Source organism: Pleurodeles waltl, chromosome 11 (assembly GCF_031143425.1).
Source record: "Pleurodeles waltl isolate 20211129_DDA chromosome 11, aPleWal1.hap1.20221129, whole genome shotgun sequence".
Classification (NCBI taxonomy): domain Eukaryota; kingdom Metazoa; phylum Chordata; class Amphibia; order Caudata; family Salamandridae; genus Pleurodeles; species Pleurodeles waltl.
This window is the reverse complement of record NC_090450.1, coordinates 543,450,792-543,469,467: the sequence shown is the minus strand read 5'-3', so window position 1 is coordinate 543,469,467 and position 18,676 is coordinate 543,450,792. Positions and strand designations below refer to the sequence as shown.

Here is an 18,676-nt window from a genome sequence, read left to right as displayed (position 1 = left end):
TGCCGGTACGGAAGCTCGGCAATCACCGGCCGTACCAGGTATTGCACCGGGCATTGCTTTGCCAATGGGCAAAGCATCCGAAGCGTCCTTATCCTCACCCTGCCTCCCTGCCCAGCTGCACTCTCCATCCATCCCTCCCTGCGCGCCGCCTTCCTGCAGAGGGCAGCCTTTGGAAAGTTTTGGAAGTTACTGATGCCGCTGGAATCCTGGGAGGGGGTGGCCACGAGCTCTGTTTTCGGAGTTCCCTCCCCCGGCCGGGGTCCTGGTTCCTTGTTTGTTGTGACTTGGACCCGGCAGCTGCCACAGAAAAGGAAGAACCGGAGCGGGGCCGGAGGAGGCGTGTAAACCCGGAACCGGCCGACCCGGGCCAGGATGGAGAACCGGAGAGGTACCGCGAGGGCCCGGGATACTGAGCTCTTTGTACAGTGAGGGGACCGTGAGGTCAGCTGTCAGCAGCACACAGATAGAGGGGGCAAGAGGGCGGGGAGGGTCGAAAGCCTGGCGGGTGGTGGTGCCTGAGCTGAAACGAGGTGGCAAATGACCGCAGATCCGCGGGGTCATGGGTTGTTGGGGGTCCCTGCTTGAAGCCGGTCCTCCTTCCCCACATAAGTCTCCATGCGGAGGGTTCATTCTTCACGTAAATCTCATTTTTCACTCAGACCTTTGTACTGCTGTCACCTCAGAACATTCCTCCGCCACGGTGCAGTTCAAGGGGATGGAAACACGACACCCACCTTAAGAGCCCCTGCTCACTCCAGCCCCAAACATAGCTCATAGGGGCGGCAACGCGAGCATAGGTGGCCCAGGGGTCAACGACACCACACGAGACCCCCAGAACTGGACCATTGTTCATGTAGGTGTGGAGGGCGCGGGGTATCTTTTGTGGCATAAGCCATGCTTTGGCGCTCTGGGTTCAAATAATGTGAATGAGTAGGGGCAGGGGCATGTGGTATAATCGATTTGAGGGCAGAGGTTGTAGGGTGTACAGTGTGTTGTCTCTTAATGTGTAAATAATGTCACTGTGAGCTAGATGTAAATGAATGGGTGTATGACAGAGCCGGCTTTGGTTTCATTTAATGTACATTTACTTATAACCTTAATGTGTTCATTCGTATCCTTCACTTTGACTAAACAGTAAAACACAATACCCAAGTAAAAATTGCATATTTAAAATTAACACTAACAAATGCATTTATAATTGTCATTTCTAAGTGCTGCAGGATACTTATCAGTTACAATGTATTCCACATAAAGTGTGGTTGTGATTTCGCTGAACTGAATTATGTGCATCTTATCTGTCTTGTTTGCATACCATGGCGTGTTAAGTATACTTTAACATAGACCATGTGTTTGCAAATGACTTTGTTTACCACATTTAAGAACCCACTGCCACTTCATTTCAGTTTGTGTTTGACCACAGGCTAACAGATGATTCTTTCATCTATCAAGGCTGCGTTTGGGTCAAAAGCATCAATTAAACGTGCATTTGTTTTCTCCCTGAATAATTCATGTTAGCATCACGTGGTGCAGAGTGCCCCTCTCCATGGCATTTCAAGGATGTAATCTTTCTTCCCTTGACAACTTCCTAAAGGTGGAGCTCCCCTGTTTATACAGGGTTGTGGCCCACATCTTCAGGCTTGAGGAGGGGCCCTATGATGAAGCATGCCACCATGCTGGTGGCAGCGACGTAACAAAACTTGAGCCCCCCCAGCAAAGTACATGGACGACCCACCTCCCCCTACCCCTCCCCCCCACCCCCCAGGACTCAGTTTGGAGCTCTGAGGCCAGGGTGCCTGTGCTGAGGGGGCTCCCTGAAGCTCGGGCCCCCTGCACCGCGGGGCTACGGGGGCCTTTGGTATGCCACTGGTTTGTGGGTGAGGGCTACTGTACTTGAACAATGTATTTTTCTTTTACTTCATCATAATCCATCTGATAGTGATTGTTTATAGGGGTTGGAGTTCCTAAAGATAGCCAACAAATACAAGACTCTACAAACTGTGGACTCCTCACTGTTGTACCCCACACTGAGATATGAGGCACTGTGCAAATGCCACAATACAATACCTTTTAAATATACTGAACGAAGGATCCATTGTGCCCTAAAACAACATTCTAAAGTAAAATCAATCTTCCCAAATTGTGGGCACCCAGGTATAATGGTAGCCCTGGCACAGTCGATGTAATTTGTGACATAGTGTGGGTATGTCATGCTAGTGCTCATACCTGGTATAATACTGGCCTAGGCACAATGGTGGTAATTTGTAGCAAAATAAATGGGCATTCATGGCAGCATGGTGTCCACAGCTGGTATAATGCTGACCTTGGCATACATGTCATTATTCTATACACATGATGGGCATCACTGCTATGTTATGATGTGATGCATTGGCACACAAGACAGAAATTATCAAGTGGTGACAGGACTACATTTGAACAAAGGACGTGGTGAAAATGGCGAACTGATGTTTGTAGACCAAACGTGTTTATGATAATACAAGTCTGGTCTTTCAAAATGAAGTAATGTTTTTTTATTTTTATTTTTATTTCATGAACATGACAGTTTTCGTGACGGGCAACTGATTGTGTTTTTCTTAAATGAGAAACTCGCAATTTATCGCAAACTCTTTTTTTATTACCTATGATGTTGATACTTACAACCACATCATTGCATTATGAAGTGCATATTTAAAGCTAACATTTGAGAGATAGCCATACCAGCAGTCTGAAACCTGAGCTTGTGTTGTTTGTTGTCTGAATCGGTAAAATCTCCATAACATTAGCAATTGCTCTGTGTCTGTGGTCTGAGATTGTGAAATTTATATATTTTTTATTTTTCAACCTTGCCTTGTACTAGAAGATTCTCAGTCATAACATGTGACCGAGAATGTATTTCCAAGTGACAGTACAGAAAATAGATGGAAATAAACTAAAGACCCGTGGAAAGATGCTATGAAACATGGAGGACATGGTAACTTATACTTGTGAACTGCCTATATTATCCTTCCTAGACATTTTCTATAAAAATTGTGCTAAAAAGTGTACCATGTTGCCAAAATCTTGCTTTTTTGGTAGGGGCAGTTGAACCCCAAAAACCGGTGGGGAGGGTCAGGCTTGCTTGACACGTCATGAAAGTATTGGAATATTTAACAAGTTCCCCTCCATAACCAGTGGTTGTTGAACAACTGTCTATTTCCTCCGTCCTACATCCTAGTAGGTGCTGATCGCTCTTGCACAAGAGAATGTTAATCCCTCCTGTGCACCATTTGATGTGTTCAACTCACAAACGTTTTCCCTCTCAACCCATGCCCTGTTTTGTCTGACAATACTCTTTCGGTACTAGCTTACCATCCCCGCACTGATGCTAACCCAAAGTGCCTCAGATCTGCTGTTGTACTACCTGTACCCAAGCAACCCAAAGCTGATCCAGCCAACTCCCCAAACTATTGCCAAATCCCACAACAACTCTTTTTTAAAAATCTTGGAATATGCCCTTGATTCTCCTTTATGTAATTTTGACTCTCATAGAGCCATCATTGATTATCCTTGAGCCATCCTTGGGTCTCCTAGAAGCTAACCTTCAATACTTCTTGTAGTCATTATTGACTCACTTTGAAGACATTTTTGGAGTACTTCTTAAAGTTATATACTTTCCCCCATAGCATTCCCTGGATTGTCCCTAAAGCTGTTGAGCTTCCAGAAATCTGTTCATTTCTTTAAAGACAATCTACAGTTCACCATGTTGTCATTCTTAGGTATGGTTCAAATGTATCTTGGTGTCCTGTAGAAGCTATCTTTACATTTTCCTTTTAGCTGGCTTTGTTGTTTCTCCTAGGTATAATCATTGGTTTCTCTTCGAAGCCACCTCGGTGTTCTCCTGAGAATCACCCGTGGTTTCTCCTTCAAGTCAATTATCAATTTTTCATTTGCACTTTTAGTGCATTTGGCTCCCAAGAGAGAGAGAAAATAAGTTGAATATACGATATATATAACACAAGAGGATATCAAAAAGTGATACGGCATAACTCAGGACACAGTATAACAAGCCTCTGAATTTTTGAAGTTTCAGCAGTACGAAGGGAAAGAGGAGGGAAAGGGAAAATATCCCACAGTGAGCCAAGTGCAAACATTAAAGAAACATATTGTCCACTAATCAGAATTGCACTTCTAACCTTTTCTTTGCAAGATACAATCCTTCACCCTAGTGGGGCAAAAAGTGGAAATACATCCAGGGCATGGGGTGGATCGTAAAGGGAGTTCGGAATATGTTTAACTGGCTGATAATGATGTGGGCTCGAATAGCTTGGGTCATGCCAAATACTTACAGATATGGGAACAAGAAAGAACAAAGGCATTAGACCAAAGGGAAAAATACAACATAGGGAAACAAAGTATAAAAATGCATGCCCGGTAACATTTTCTGTCAGTATCATATACATAGGGACAAGGAGCATGAAAATTAATGGTCAAAGGGAAGAACCAGTGGTAGTCAGCATGAGGAATATGTACAATTGAAAGCAGAAGAGCGTCTGTTGACCATGGTAGTTATACAATATACTGTTCAATGGTGTTCAAGGGGAAGATGATACACATTAATGAATAAAGGACCAGATTCACTGGCAGTTCCTTTACTGCATTTCCATCATCATCCTGCCAGTGGCTTCCATTCTCTGTGATGCAGGGTGTACAGATCACAGCCTGAACTAATGCTCCAGACTTGATATGCTGGGAACATCATAGACAATTTTATCCTGACAGTCCTGGCCAAATGTACTTGACTAAGATCTTCTAATGTTGCTAGGGCAAATCCTTGTGAGAACCTTTATGGGCCCCTGCGAATCCATTTGATTACCGAGTACACCCCTCCAGCACTTGACTTTCAGGGGCAGCAAAGTCAAAGAATCCAAGCCTTATTCGAGGTGGGTATTCAGTTAAAAACACAGTACTCAACTAAACGTCCAATGACACTTAATAAATGAGGGTACAGATAGGGGTTGTACTTAAAACATAAATAACTTTTTTTCTGTACACAACATGATAATAATCAGAGGGCACCTTCGATTGTACATAGGTAACAATTACTGTGGATTGAATGCAGTCTAGGTTGCTCCTCTAGGACAGGTATTATATGGTTTTACAACATAAGTTTAAAGTTTGCCCTCCTGGGGAAATTAAGGGCCAGATGTATGAAGAATATGCTTTGCGCGTCCCTAATAGCGAATTTTAAGAAATCGCTATTTCCGGCACGCAAAATGTGATGTAACAAAATTGCGAGTCGGAAATAGAGATTTCTTAAAAATCGCTAATGCAATTTGCGACGTCCAAATAACGAATCGCAAACAAAATTGCGATTCGGTATTTGAAAATCACAAATTGCAAAAATGGTTACCTGGCACAGCCTGATGACATCATAAGCAGGAAGTGAGTCAGCCCATGCTGTTTCCAGGTACCACACCCACAGGAGCAGTCAGAGAGTCACAGACCAGCCCCAGGGAGCAAGTGTGTGAGCAAGCCAGGACCTAACAGCAACATGGCCATTGCCGGCTATGGGAAGGAGAAGGGAGAGAGAAAGAGGGAGCTGAAATTCAGTGAGCAAGAATTGGAGGTGCTCACTGAGGAGGTGGTCAGGCGCCATGACCGGCTCTTTCGGAAGAGCTCACTCCAGGTACCAGAGAGTGAGAAGCGGAAACTTTGGGCTGACATACAGACCAAAATCTGCGCAGTGGGTGTTGCGCAGCGCTCGGTGGAATAGATACGCAAGAGGTGGTGCGACCTGCGTTCCCGTGCCAAGGAGAGGGTGGCCAGCAGGCTAAAGGAGGCAAGGAGCACAGGAGGCGGACCATCCACCCAGACACCCTCCACCCCCATGGAAGACCTGGTGGAGTCCACACTGCTTCCAGAAGCTGTCAGTAGGGTCACTGACATTGACACTTCCGGCACACCCAGCACCAATAAAGGTACGTCCAATAATGATGTATATCCCTAATATGTGCATGTACAAATGCCCCTTAGGAAATAGCAATTAGAGCAGAGCATTGTGATAAGTAGTCCATTCCACATCTTACATGCGGCACAACAATGCCTTATGGGAGTGGTTGTCCACAACCCTGAGCTGAAAATAGCACATAGATAGCAATTAAGTATACCGACACACAGAAGAACAAAACACACAGTTCATAGTGATACGATGTAAGTGTACATTTATTACCATTGTGCCACATTTGGTGATGCATACATAAATGACATGCTGCACATTGTCGTTGCAGATGGCTCAGGCCGAGCAGTAGCAGAATGTGCCAATGTGGGGGATGCAGAAACACAGCCTCTGTCCGACTCAAACACCAGCGAGTCATTGTGTATAGCACCAATCAGACGCAGGGCAAGGGTGTTACCTCTCCACCAGTTGAACCTGGACTCCAACGAAATGCTGGATGAAGGCCACACACCACCCCCAGAAGCTAGATCCACACGAAGGCAGCAGTCCCTGCCCCTGCGTCACTCAACTCCCCGCAGGAGGCGTCACAATGCAGGCACACAGCACACAGATGAAGGTGAGGGCCCATCATTCTTTGGTGGCCTTGAAGTGTCCATGCTCAAAGTGCAGCGCCTGCAATGCAAAAACATGAGGGCAATGCACAGGCAGTTGCAGTCACACAATGCCAATATGGGGGGACTGCACAAGCAGTTGGATTCTCTGAATGCAAACATCTGCAAGCTGCATGAGGGACAGCAAACAGCAGCAGATAACACCAAGGAACTGACAAATGCCATTAAGGAACTCTGTACTGAGACCATGCATGAGCGTGTTAGCCACCGCAGGCGCGAACGGCAATACATGGGAATGTTCAATGGCTTTTGCAGATCTGTAAATCGTCTTGCTACATCAACTTCCCTGATATCACGGCGTGCTGTGGCCGCACAGGTGGAGGCAGCACATAGCAGTTGGGATGTTGCCCAGGGATTGGTGCAAATAACCAACGCTCTGGATGCTATGCTGACAGCACGCAGTGCTACACCCAGCGAACTGGGTGTTGGGGATACTGAGGAGTCATCTAGCCTCAGCAGTCTTGCAGTCCCCGTGATGGATCCTAGGCTTCGCAGTGCCAGACACAGTACTGCCTGTGTGCCTGATACAAGAGGTGCCGGCGAGGCCACTGCGCACTCAAGTGGAATGCGTGGTCGTAAGAAGTGACATTGAGGGCTACAGGGGACTACCTTCACATGTAGCAATACAGTAAACTATGATGATAATAGTGTGACACTGTTAATGGCTCATGTCTGACTCATGTGTATTGCTTTGTCCTAGTGACAGGTATGTTACATGAAGTCAAGGTAATAAAGGTGCTAACTACCGGAATACATGTCAGTGAGGTGGTGTTGTCATTACTTACATCTGAAATGGTTGTGCGTGATGTCAGCACGCCTTTGCCTGCCCTCTGCTGCACTGGTCCTGTCTGCTGGCTGTAGGGGTGGTATGGGATCATCATCCTCATCTGAGTCTGGCTCCGATATCTCCACAGGTATGCCCCTGGTGGTAGCTATATTGTGCAAGCTCGCACATGTGGTCACTATTCTACAGGTCGTGTTCGGGCTGTACTGTAGTGCCCCTACACTTTTGTGGATGCACCGGAAGCGACTCTTCAGCAGGCCAAAGGTGCGCTCCACAACATTGCGGGTTGCCCTGTTTGCTGAATTGTATTTCCGCTCTGCTGGTGTTGTAGGATTGAGGTAGGGCATCATCATATAGGTGCGCACTGCGTAGGCACTGTCTCCTGGAAGGAACAGAGGGTATAATGAGTAGCTGTGCCATCTGACGTCACACTGCCATCAATGCACCATTGTAAAGTTGGAAATTACCTAGTAGATATCCTTCACCAAATTCCCCAGCTAGCAGTCTTGTGTGAATCCTGCTGTGGCGAAAGATGTACGAATCATGGGTGCTCCCTGGGTACCTGCCACAATATCAGTTATGATGTAGGAGGCATATCACCTGTATGTTCATTAAATGTTGGTATTTACGGTTGTGGTACACATACTCTGTGGCCAATGGTGGACAGATTGCAACATGTGTCCCATCTATGGCACCTAGGACATGGGGGAACTGTGCTATCTGGTAGAAATCAATTTTTTGTCTGCTGTATTTCCTGTGGGGTGTGGGGGAATCTGATGTACTGGTGTATCCTGCTCAGCATGGCATTTAGAAATTCATTGACAAATCTAGAGAGGGCACTCTGTGATACCCCTCCAGCTGCTGCTATGACCCCTTGATAGCTCCCTGAGGCAAGTAGGTTTAGGGAGCATAATACCTGCACATGAGTGGGTATGCTATTGGTCCTGTGTGTTGTGTGTTGCAGTATGGGTTGTAGCTCAGCTATCAGGTCAAGTATCATGGCTGAGCTCAACCTGTACTTATCAAAAATGTCCTCCTCATTCTGGTCAAAAAGGGTAATGCGCACTTTGAAAATGCGCTCCTGTCTCCTCCTCCCTCTCCTCAAACCTGCCAAGATCCTCATTCTCCTCGCCATGACGTAGAGTGCAGCCATTGTGGAAAGGAGACTGAGGTATTCTGAGCCTCTTTATATAGGTTGCAATCCGTGGTAAATTGCATGTGCAAAAGGCCATTCTGCGAATATTCGCAATTTGCGAGTTTTTGATGCATCGTATTGCGACATGGTTTTGCGTGTCGCATTCTGCGTATCGCAATTTGCGACAAGAAATACTGATTCTGTATTTGCGAGTCGCTATTCGGGCTCGCAATTTGCGATATGCAAATAGCGATTCGTTTTTTCATGTCGCAAATTGCAATACGAAGATTGCGACACGCAAAACCATGTTGCTTCGCAAAAAAGCGCAATTTTTGCGATTCCTTGTTTTTGGCCTGCGAATGCCTTTCATACATCGCAAAACAAGTTTTTGCATTTGCAAATGGCCGATTTCTGCGATTCGCACCATTTGCGAATGCTGGACTAGCATAGTACAACCCTCCTACACCAGCCGGTCTGCCTTACGGAATGTCTGTGCAACTTATTTATCCAAAAAAGGTGGGGGCACATTTTAGTCTTTAGATAAGCAAGTACATAAAATGATGAATACATGTTTCGCAATGTCCATTGTTGCATTAGGGCTTCAGAATTTTCAAGTGTTCCATCTAGATCCAAAACATAAAATTCATCTTCAGATCATCTGATTAAACGCATTGATACAATAGTAAATAAATTCACAATTTAAATTCTGCATATAACTAAAAGTAATGTGATATATCAGGTGACCTCGCATGAGGATATATTACAAGTAAATAGACGTGTTAACACAATTTATGTCAGCAATATAACATTCTTTCCAGAGGGTGTTGAAGGATCCAACATGGGCTCGTTTCTGAAAAACACCCCACCCTCTGGGCCAGTTCTCAACGTGTTTTGTCATAGAACGTACCCACTGTGCCTTAGCCGCTAATACCTCCTCCCCTCCCCCCAAGACATCGCCATGACCTGTGATCTGAACTTCCACGATAGGGACATGATATAGCGGGAGGTGCGCCAGACAGGTGAGATCCGCTATGTCGACTCGAAGATAAGATGTCGGTCCAGAGGCAGAAGCGCACCTTCGACTCTGTCAAAATTAAGCTGAGAGCCCTTCAACTGCAATATATGCTGCTGTTCCCAGCAAAGCTTAAGATCCTCTACAATGGCAGATCCTTCTTCTTCCAGTCCCCGGAGGAGGCATGGACCTGGATTGAGGAGCAGCTGCTGCAGCAGACTAATAAGGTAGGACCATTTAATAACGGTAGAGAGAGCACGACGCTGGACGTACACCGCGAGGAGAAGATGCAACAGCGGCGCATCGAGCAGGAGACCTAATGAAACACTAGTTCTGGGGAAAAGAAAAGAATGATGACCGAACCCTCCTCTGACATGGAGAGTGAACTAACCTGGTCCCCTAATCAACCGACCCAAACTACCACACGAAAGTCTGCCACATCAGACCTATCTAAGAGAGACCTGTTGTCTGACTCGGATGGGGAACACTCGGATGGTGCACTTTGCAGACCTGTGGGGGGGTTCTGTAGGCCAGGTTTCCCCGAGACCTGATGGGGAAACCATACTAAATAGCTACCATTCTTGCTTCTGATACTGGGCCAGGCAGAGCGGAGAAAGCAAACATGTGTTTCTTTGTTCCCCCAAAAAAACAATTTCACCTGCTAACTGGGATTGTGTGTTTTTTTTTTTCTTTTCCCTTCTTTCCTTTCTCTCCATTTCTTCTTTCTTTCTCTTCTTTCTTTAAGTGTTAATTGGGTTCTTTGCAAGTTTCTCCTCTCACCTTTCTGAATCCAGGGGGGGTGATAGGCTACAGACCTCTCGTATCCTCTTCATGTCCAGTTTTGATCATGTATTTTGGTTCCGAATCATGAGGAGGTGTCAGGCGGTGGGGTGCGGGGTGGGAAGGCTTGGATAGAGGTTTGGTTTATTCATGTGTTTTTTTGCATTTTTTGCATTAGCAGAGATGGGCAGACAAGGATACTGGTTCACAGCACCATGCACACGGATCAGCACTTAGCGGCACTATACACACTTCACTGGGGATGGAACAACCTGGACAATTAGTGGACTCTTCCATTACAATACTTACTTGGAACATCAGCGGTCTGGGAAACAAAATTAAGAGAGGGCTGGTCACACAATACCTTAAAGGGGTGCACCAGGATGTGATTCTCATTCAATAAACACATTTGCAGGGAACACGTAAGTTCCTATGTTGGGGTGCATATACAACGCTGGCTCATGCAGGTTTTACTTCAGGATCCCGGAGGGTGACAGTCCTAGCAAAGAGAAACTCCCCCTTTCAAATATCCAAACTCTGGGCTATCGATAGCGGGAGATACGTGGGAGTACAGGGGGTCCGGGATTGACTGAAATGACCCTGGTAAGTGTTTATGCCCCACCTCGACTACAAAGACTGACACTGGCAAAGATTACGGATATCCTTCTGGAATCCACCTCACCTCTCCACATGGTAGGGGGGTGACTTTAATGACATTGTGGATGTTACTCAGGACAGTTCGGTCCCCAGTCGGCACCTTATCAGGCGACTGCAGTTGCACAATTCATGGACAGTATGGGTCTGAAGTCACGTGGCGTATCCTGCACCCCTTGGTCAGGGCATATTCCTACTTATCAGGCACCCACAGGGTCTACTCCAGACTTGATTATGTCCTCGTACCAAAACGTGAAGTGGGTGAAATTACCCGGGCCGATTATTTGGCTTGGGGCATATCGGACCATTCACCCTTACTGGTCCGCCTGGGTAGATTCAGAGGCGGGAACTCCACTAGGTGAAAAATGGATGCATGGAATCTAAAAGATCATGCAGTGGCTACGGGCCTATGGGTAGACTCTGAATTGTACTTTATTGAAAACAAGCACTCAGTCATCTCCAAGATAACACTATGGGAGGCATTTAAGAGAGTGCTTTGGGACTGAGTGCAAAACCTTGTCACCCAAAAGAAAAGACAGGAGCAAGCGGAACTTGAGGATCTGGAACGCCAGATCCTGCAGCTTGAAGGGAACCCAGATCTGGCCACAGACCCCTTGCTTTCGTGGCAGCTAATAACTCGACAAGCAGAATATAGAGATCTAGAGCAAGAGAAAGCAAGACAACAGATGATGGCCTCCCTACACAGCCTATGTGAAATGGGCGACAAAGCAGGCAAAGTCCTGGCTTGGATAGGAGGCAGGTAGCAAGACACCCAGTGGGTACACACCATAATTGATCAGACGGGAAACAAGTGTGACACCGATGCCAGAATTGTCCACAAATTTGCTTGGTACAATGCAGAGCTCTACGCAACAAAACCACTATGTGATCCCTCTGAGATTGTAACATATTTGACCAGAATCCACACCCCCACCTTGGAAGCGGAAAAAAGGGAGGCTCTGGAAGAAGAGCTCACGCTGTCCAATGTCCTCGTTGCGGTAGCTAAACTGAATTCATGAAAGACACCAGCCCCCAATGCATCCAAGCCGAATTCTTCTAGCGCTACGCTAACCTGCTGGGCCAACACTTATTGGCCTTATTCTGTGAGGTGAAGAAAAAGGGGAAACTTCCTCCTGACCTCCAGAGCGCCACTATCATAGTAATCCTCAAAGATCGAAAATCTAGAGACTGGTGCGATTCCTATTGCTCGATCTCACATCTAAATGTGGAAACTAAAAGCTTGTCCACAATTTTGGTCAGACATCTCCTGCAGGTCATCTCTCCACTAATACACTTTGACCAATCAGGATTTATGCCAAGCAGACCCACTCAACACAATCTAAGACGTACTCACAAAAGGCTGATGACAGCCTTATCCTAGCAGGCTCCGCATGTCTTCCTATCTTTAGATGCAGAAAAGGCATTTGATGCTGTTCATTGGCTCTTTCTGAAACAGACATTGTTAACTTTTGGATTCGGACCCCACTTTTGGGAATGGGTAGCAGTACTTTACCGTAACCCAACGGCTCGGGTGAATGGCACAGTCCCCACTGAATTCCCCATAGGTAGAGTAACCAGACTGGGCTGCCCCTTATCTTCCCTGTTATTTGCCCTAATAATTTGAGTCTCTAGTGTGCAAGGTATGGTCCCATCTGGATATCAGAGTTTTCCGACTGTCACCCATGGACACAATGGAGGAAAAGCTCTCGCTGTATGTGGATGATATGCTTTTGTAGATCAGAACACCTACGACCACCATCCCGGCCCTGTTACAAGTGTTGGGGAACTATGGGGCCCACTCAGGTTACAAAATTAACTGGAGCAAATTGATACTATATATACCCCACAAGGTACCCTTGACACCCTTGACCTGCCTCGGAGTCTCCGTGTGACCGGGCGGGTTCCCATACTTGGGCATCATTATGACTGCCCCTAGGGCGTTATACAGCACTCAAAATCTCAGACAGGTGGTGAGCAATTTTCAGGCTGATGCTAATAGGTGGAAGTGACGTCCCCTTTGGCTCATGGTCCGTGCTGTCCTTTTTAAAGTGATCATGCTCCCTAAGTTACTCCATGTCCTCCAAAACACCTAATACCCTATCCCCAATTGTCGTTCTCTAAGATTAACATGGCCCTGTGACTCTTACTTTGGAACGGAGGCCACCCGAGGATATCACTCCAAATGTTACAGTGCTCTCAATATAATGGCAGACTAGCACTCCCTGATATGGAGGGTTACTACTGGTCGGCCATCTGATCAATGTTAATGATTCGAGCTATGCCCCAGAAGTCCGCCCCACATTTTGACTGGAACACGTGGCTCTGGAAACTCAATCAGTCCTTCATTACTTACATAGCACAAAAGGCGCGCTCAGTCTAGCGCCGGTGACACAAGTGGCTCTGACGGCATGGGATCGGGCAACAAAGACACTCGGATGGGCTCACACCACTACACGGGAGATCCCCTGGGATGTGGTTGAAGGAAATAGCAAAACTCTGGGGTCAAGTCATGGGACACTATAGACATTTCCAAAATCGGGGATATCCATGACAGGGGAGATATCATGTCCTTTTTCACTGCCCAGATGACCTATGATCTTCACACGTCCCAAAATCTTAAATATCACATCTCCGACATTTGAAGCCCTCCTTGTATTTTCCTTTTAGCCAAGCTTGAATCCTCCAGCATGAAGCCATATGTTTGGTGCTTAAAGACACAATCCTTGGCTTCTTGTTGACGTCGTTTTTGAGATTGTACATTCCATGCAGTAGTCCGGGTTGGTTGATTACGCCTATCGTCTTATGGAGGGAAGACCTCTCTTAAAACATTATTAAAAGTCACGAGGATTCTATTAAATAAAACCTGGGTGTAAGAATATCAGAAGATGTACAGCATCTCAGAGCAGGAGGACTAGCTCTATAAAGATAACTCTGTTTCAAGCATACTGCTAATTGCAGGACTTTCCAAACCTACCTTCTTATGGGAACATCCTGCCTCCTTAATCTCTCCACAGGCCCAGCATGAGCACAATAAAAAAATCATTTCTATTATAAAAGTCTTGCATGGGTATTACTATCGTCCCACAGCATGAATGCTTTCTCTGCTAAGACCTCATCAACCTCCAAGCACGGTACTTCATATAAAAGTAATTCCTGAAATATAGGACTTTTTAAGAAACAAAAAGACGGTATGTTGGATCTATATGAAGCACACATTTAAATTAAATGCTTGTACGAATGAAGTTGCAAGAATTACGCTATTATTCAAATGGTGTCTTAGCATGTGACCCTCTTTATTGCTCCTACATGTCCCTCTCTTTGGAAGAAGTCCCTAATATGAGATTAACACCCTGGTTACCTTACTCTCCATCCTCAGCAAGCACATCACTAATTATAAGAACCCATCTAGGCTGAAAGATTGAAATTAAAAAGTGAGAAAAACAACATTTTGAAGGTAAAAACGAGCAACAAGATTTTCGAATCTGAATGTAGTCATTGATTTCCCAAGCAGTATGACAGCCAAAAGGCTGATAATCAAGAATTCATGTAGATGTAGAAACAGACTGGGGAGACTGGATGAAAGCACATATGCTTGCAAAACAGCAGGGCCCCGTTAGGGTACCTAAATTAATGTAGGTGATCAGATTCTGCTGGAACAGAACTCTTAAAAAAAAAAGTCAACTATTAAAATGGCATGCATGCTGGGAGTCCAAATATGACTACCTTCCTCCCATCTGTGCAGCTACTAGAGAAAAACAGCATAAATTATCTAGTTATCTAAGACACTTTCATTGCATTCCAGTGGCATGTGTGTGCCCCTGGAAGATGAAACTGCGGCAGCTGGATAAATAAACAAATAAAATGATCCCAGCTGTGTGGAGGGCAAGCACTTTTTTTGTGAAGCACACAACATCTGCCCAATCAACATGTACTTCTGACTCCCAACATGTGGGTGGAGCCAAACCCCTCTCTTGTGATTGTCACATAATTGTCCAGCAACAACTTCACTGTCAAGCCAGACCATAAAAATGGTGTTAGGTGTGGTCAGGGTAGCCCAGCTGTATGAATATTGAGTGAACTGTAAATAAGAGATACCCACCCATTGCAGGGGGCAAGTTCTTCACTTTTAATGTGTTTTTACGTGCAGTGAGGAAATTGTGGCTTGGTAGTACTGGTGTCTCAACAATGCATGCTGTTATAGACATAAAGCTTAAATCTGTAGAAAGGGGAGAAGGGTAGTAACATAACAATACACTGTAATGCGAGGTATGATAAGTGCTATGTAACATGCACTCGGCTGTAAATCAATGAGAGACTTTGGGAGAGACATGTTTGAGGCAGACTAGAGCAGAGAGGTGGGATACCCCAAATGGTGTCCGGAAACCCAGGCACAAGCTTATGCACCTAAATGTGCTACACCACATGGACCTAATGCACCACAGGATGCACAGGATTATATAACAGTATCAGACTGATGAACTAAAGGAATGACCAACAGGTTGATTGCGAGCTACCAGTCACTCGCTGCCTGTCTCCAAGAAGGGCATAACCTGTCAGCTGGCTTGAGAATGTACAGGTGCCCCTTTGCTAAGACAGCACTTTGAAACATTGTGCACTTTGTTTTGTGATGCCTGGGAAGCTCCCACTGCAGAGCACCTTCTTCTTTAAATGTTTGTTTCTCTACTTCTTTCTTTTTCTAATTATTTCTCTAATCCCCTCCTTAGTCCTTTTTCTTTCTTTTCTAGCCTTTTTCCATCTTGATTCATGTTTTTCTCCCCTCTTTCTTTCTATCCTTTCTTGTTCATTTCCTCTTTGTTCCTGATTTTTCTTTCTTTACTCCTTTCCTAATGCCATCTTTGTCTTTTGCTTTCTTATTTCCTTTCCCTTCTCTTCCTTGCTGTTTTAATTCTTTCTCTACTTTTTTCTTTGTTCTCCATTCTTCCTCTACATTTCTCATTTTTTTCTTTGTTCCGTATTTCTGTATCTTTCTTTCTTTTTTCCTTTTGTCAAGGTTACCACCCAGCGCTTGCTACTGCAGGCAGTAGGCACCAAATGTTCTCAGTCACCACTTTTGGGTCCTGATAAGGCGAAATTCTGCAAATTTATCCAGAAATAGGTGACCTTGTTCTATTCTGTTTTTGTCCTTTCTATACCTCTAATTTCCACTCCAAAAGTTGATGACTTTAGTGCATCTTAGCAATGTAATAAAAGGTGCACTATGCCGGCATCATCCATCAATTTCTTCCTCCTTACAAATATTACTGCTGCTGTGTATACCCTTAAATACCATGATATTCACTTATTTGCTATTCTAGTCAGCTGGCTGAGGTCTCCTGTCTTGCTGTGCCACTTGGGTGTTAGACATTGATTAATTTATAGAGAATAGGACAGCCCCCCCTCAGTTTCCTGTTCGTGTCTGCCATCCCCAAAACCCCTCCCACTTTGTTCCTTGTTATTTAACTTCAGTCATAAGTCGCTGCTTGAGTGAAAGTTATTTGTATGACATCTTTAAATGCCAACGTTTCCTTGCCATTGTATTCAATCCAGCAGCAAATAAGTTTCAAAGCCTTTATTACAAAGGCCTTGATGATATTAGATTGCTTGAAGTGTAAGTTTGTTCCTATTTGTATTATATATTTTTTTTATGTTGCATTTCAAGAAACACTAATTTGCAGGTAGGGTTGACCAATTTATGTGAAAAGAAAAGTCAAGTTGTCAATTTACAACACCAATTGCTCTAACTCAAGCACATGTGAGACCCATTGTATTGCAAATGTTTGTTTTGGAGACTTGTGTTAGCCAGCCAGCAACTCTGATGGTGAGGTGGTGAAAGTGGTATTCTATTGGCATGTGCACTGCAGATTTAAATTAGGATCCTAAATGGCAACATTTCCATTTTTTTGGCTGCAGATAGAGGAAGAAGGTAAATGGAAGTGCTTTAGTGATATGCAGGGCCACTGGAATTATGTGGCAGGAAAAGGCAAAATTAGGAGGCAGGGTTGACCAATTTATGTGGCAAGAAAAGTCCAGTTATGAATTTACAGTGCCAATAACACTAACTCAAGCAAATGCGAGAGCTGTTGCTTTGCAAATGCTTGTTATGTTTTCTGACTTTTATTTTCTAAATGTTTGATTCCTCTCGTTGTTATTTTAAAATGTAGACCTAATTCCATGAGAACACCCTCTAAGAAAAACATCTCTTGACACCTACACTGTGTCCCTCCCGTTGGGAGTGGGCTCGCCAAATGGGGCTGATTGCTCATGAGAACTTTCCCATGATAGGAACGTGTTTCTAGAGTTCCAGGGTTGCCCTCTCTCTGGAAGTTGTTCCTGGTATAAATGCACATCACCTGACAATATTATCTCCCCAACACACCAGCTATGAGTATTTTTCAGAAGGCTCTTCTCTGACGTTCCAAAGTGAAGTTTGGATCCCATGGAGCGCTTCGTCTGCGGCAGGCCCCCGCCAAGCCCAGATGTTCCAGAAGTTTGGACCTGTGCCCAGCCCATGATTCGCGCAGTGAGGCCAAGGCCAGAGCAGGCTGCTGGCCCAGAAAGGATGAGTTTTAGCCGGAAAGCTCAGGGATTTCCAAATAACTGCTTCCCAGTCCCTTGCTACGAAGCATGGATTTCAGGAGGGTGAATAGGTCACCGAGCTAACTTTAGCTGCACCATTCATGCAGGTCCCCAACCTGAAGGCAAGCGCCCCTCCGGGGCTGTAGGGGTGCACATGGCTTGCTAAGGAGTGGCGTCCAGCACCTCTCTGTATTCTTATTGTTTTGGGGGTTAGGGGTCGTTAAATAGGTGTCAGGGTGTGTCTTTATGTTTTATATCATGTTTTCTTAAGTTTCATTGTGTGCAGGGGCATAACTTGGTCTGCACGAAGGTGGTGGGGGAGTGCCGATTGTTAGGGGTACTTAAAAGGCAATGTTTTTCAAACTAATCAACATTTTAAGGCCTCCAAAACAGACGCAAGAGTGCGTGTGTTTTTGTCAGCGTGGACATGTGAAAATCCCACGTGAAATCCGACAGATACTTTACATTACCTGTATGAAAGTGCTTGTATCTAACTGTTTACTACAGGATACGTTTTTTTAGGGAAGACATATGGGAGTGTAACACCCAGTGCTTAATTTGTAAATAAAAACGTGCCGGTGCTCAAAGCCCTCCACCTAAACCTGGAGCTGCTGCAATTAAATGTGGGAACACGGAATACTGAGGCAGCGTAATCCTGAAGCCATCTCGGGCCTCTTCAATCCGTTTACAGCCACTCCCTGCCCTTTCAGCTCACTCTTGCAGCTTTCTGCTTTCTCTCATTCTGACGCGTTTTCGTTTTTCTCTTCCTCCCTCTTTCCCATATGTGTCTTTTGCTCGCAGCAAAGGATTGGTGTAGAAGAAAAAGTGCTGGCCCTCAATAAGTGCCGGTGCTGAGCACCGGAAACAACAAGCACAAATTAAGCACTGGTAACACCCCAACACAATCCCCACCCCCTATGCCCCTGATTGTGTGTACATATTTCCGTGTTCATGTTGATGTGCTGGGAAGGCAGGGAGTAAATGTGGCTGCTTTCACACCAAGGGCTGCATCATGAGCTCGTGTTACGGGTTGCGCCAGCGTTGAGGCGGGTTTATACGTTTCCTTTAGGCTTCGTGAGCGCATACATTAACTTTAACTATCTCCAAGTAAGTTTATATTTTGCTGGCAATA

The 18,676-nt window shown here is 45.3% G+C and overlaps 1 protein-coding gene across 2 annotated transcripts in view; it reads left to right on the top strand.

The window, feature by feature from the left end:
• The first annotated feature begins 254 nt into the window (after positions 1-254).
• LOC138265868 (actin filament-associated protein 1-like 2) overlaps positions 255-18,676 on the top strand; it is a 289,799-nt gene continuing 271,377 nt past the window's right edge. For both annotated transcript variants that reach the window (XM_069213982.1, XM_069213981.1), the window contains exon 1: positions 255-388. In XM_069213982.1, coding sequence (XP_069070083.1) covers positions 373-388 — 16 coding nt within the window. In that variant the 5' untranslated portion in view covers positions 255-372. The remainder of the gene's footprint in view (positions 389-18,676) is intronic.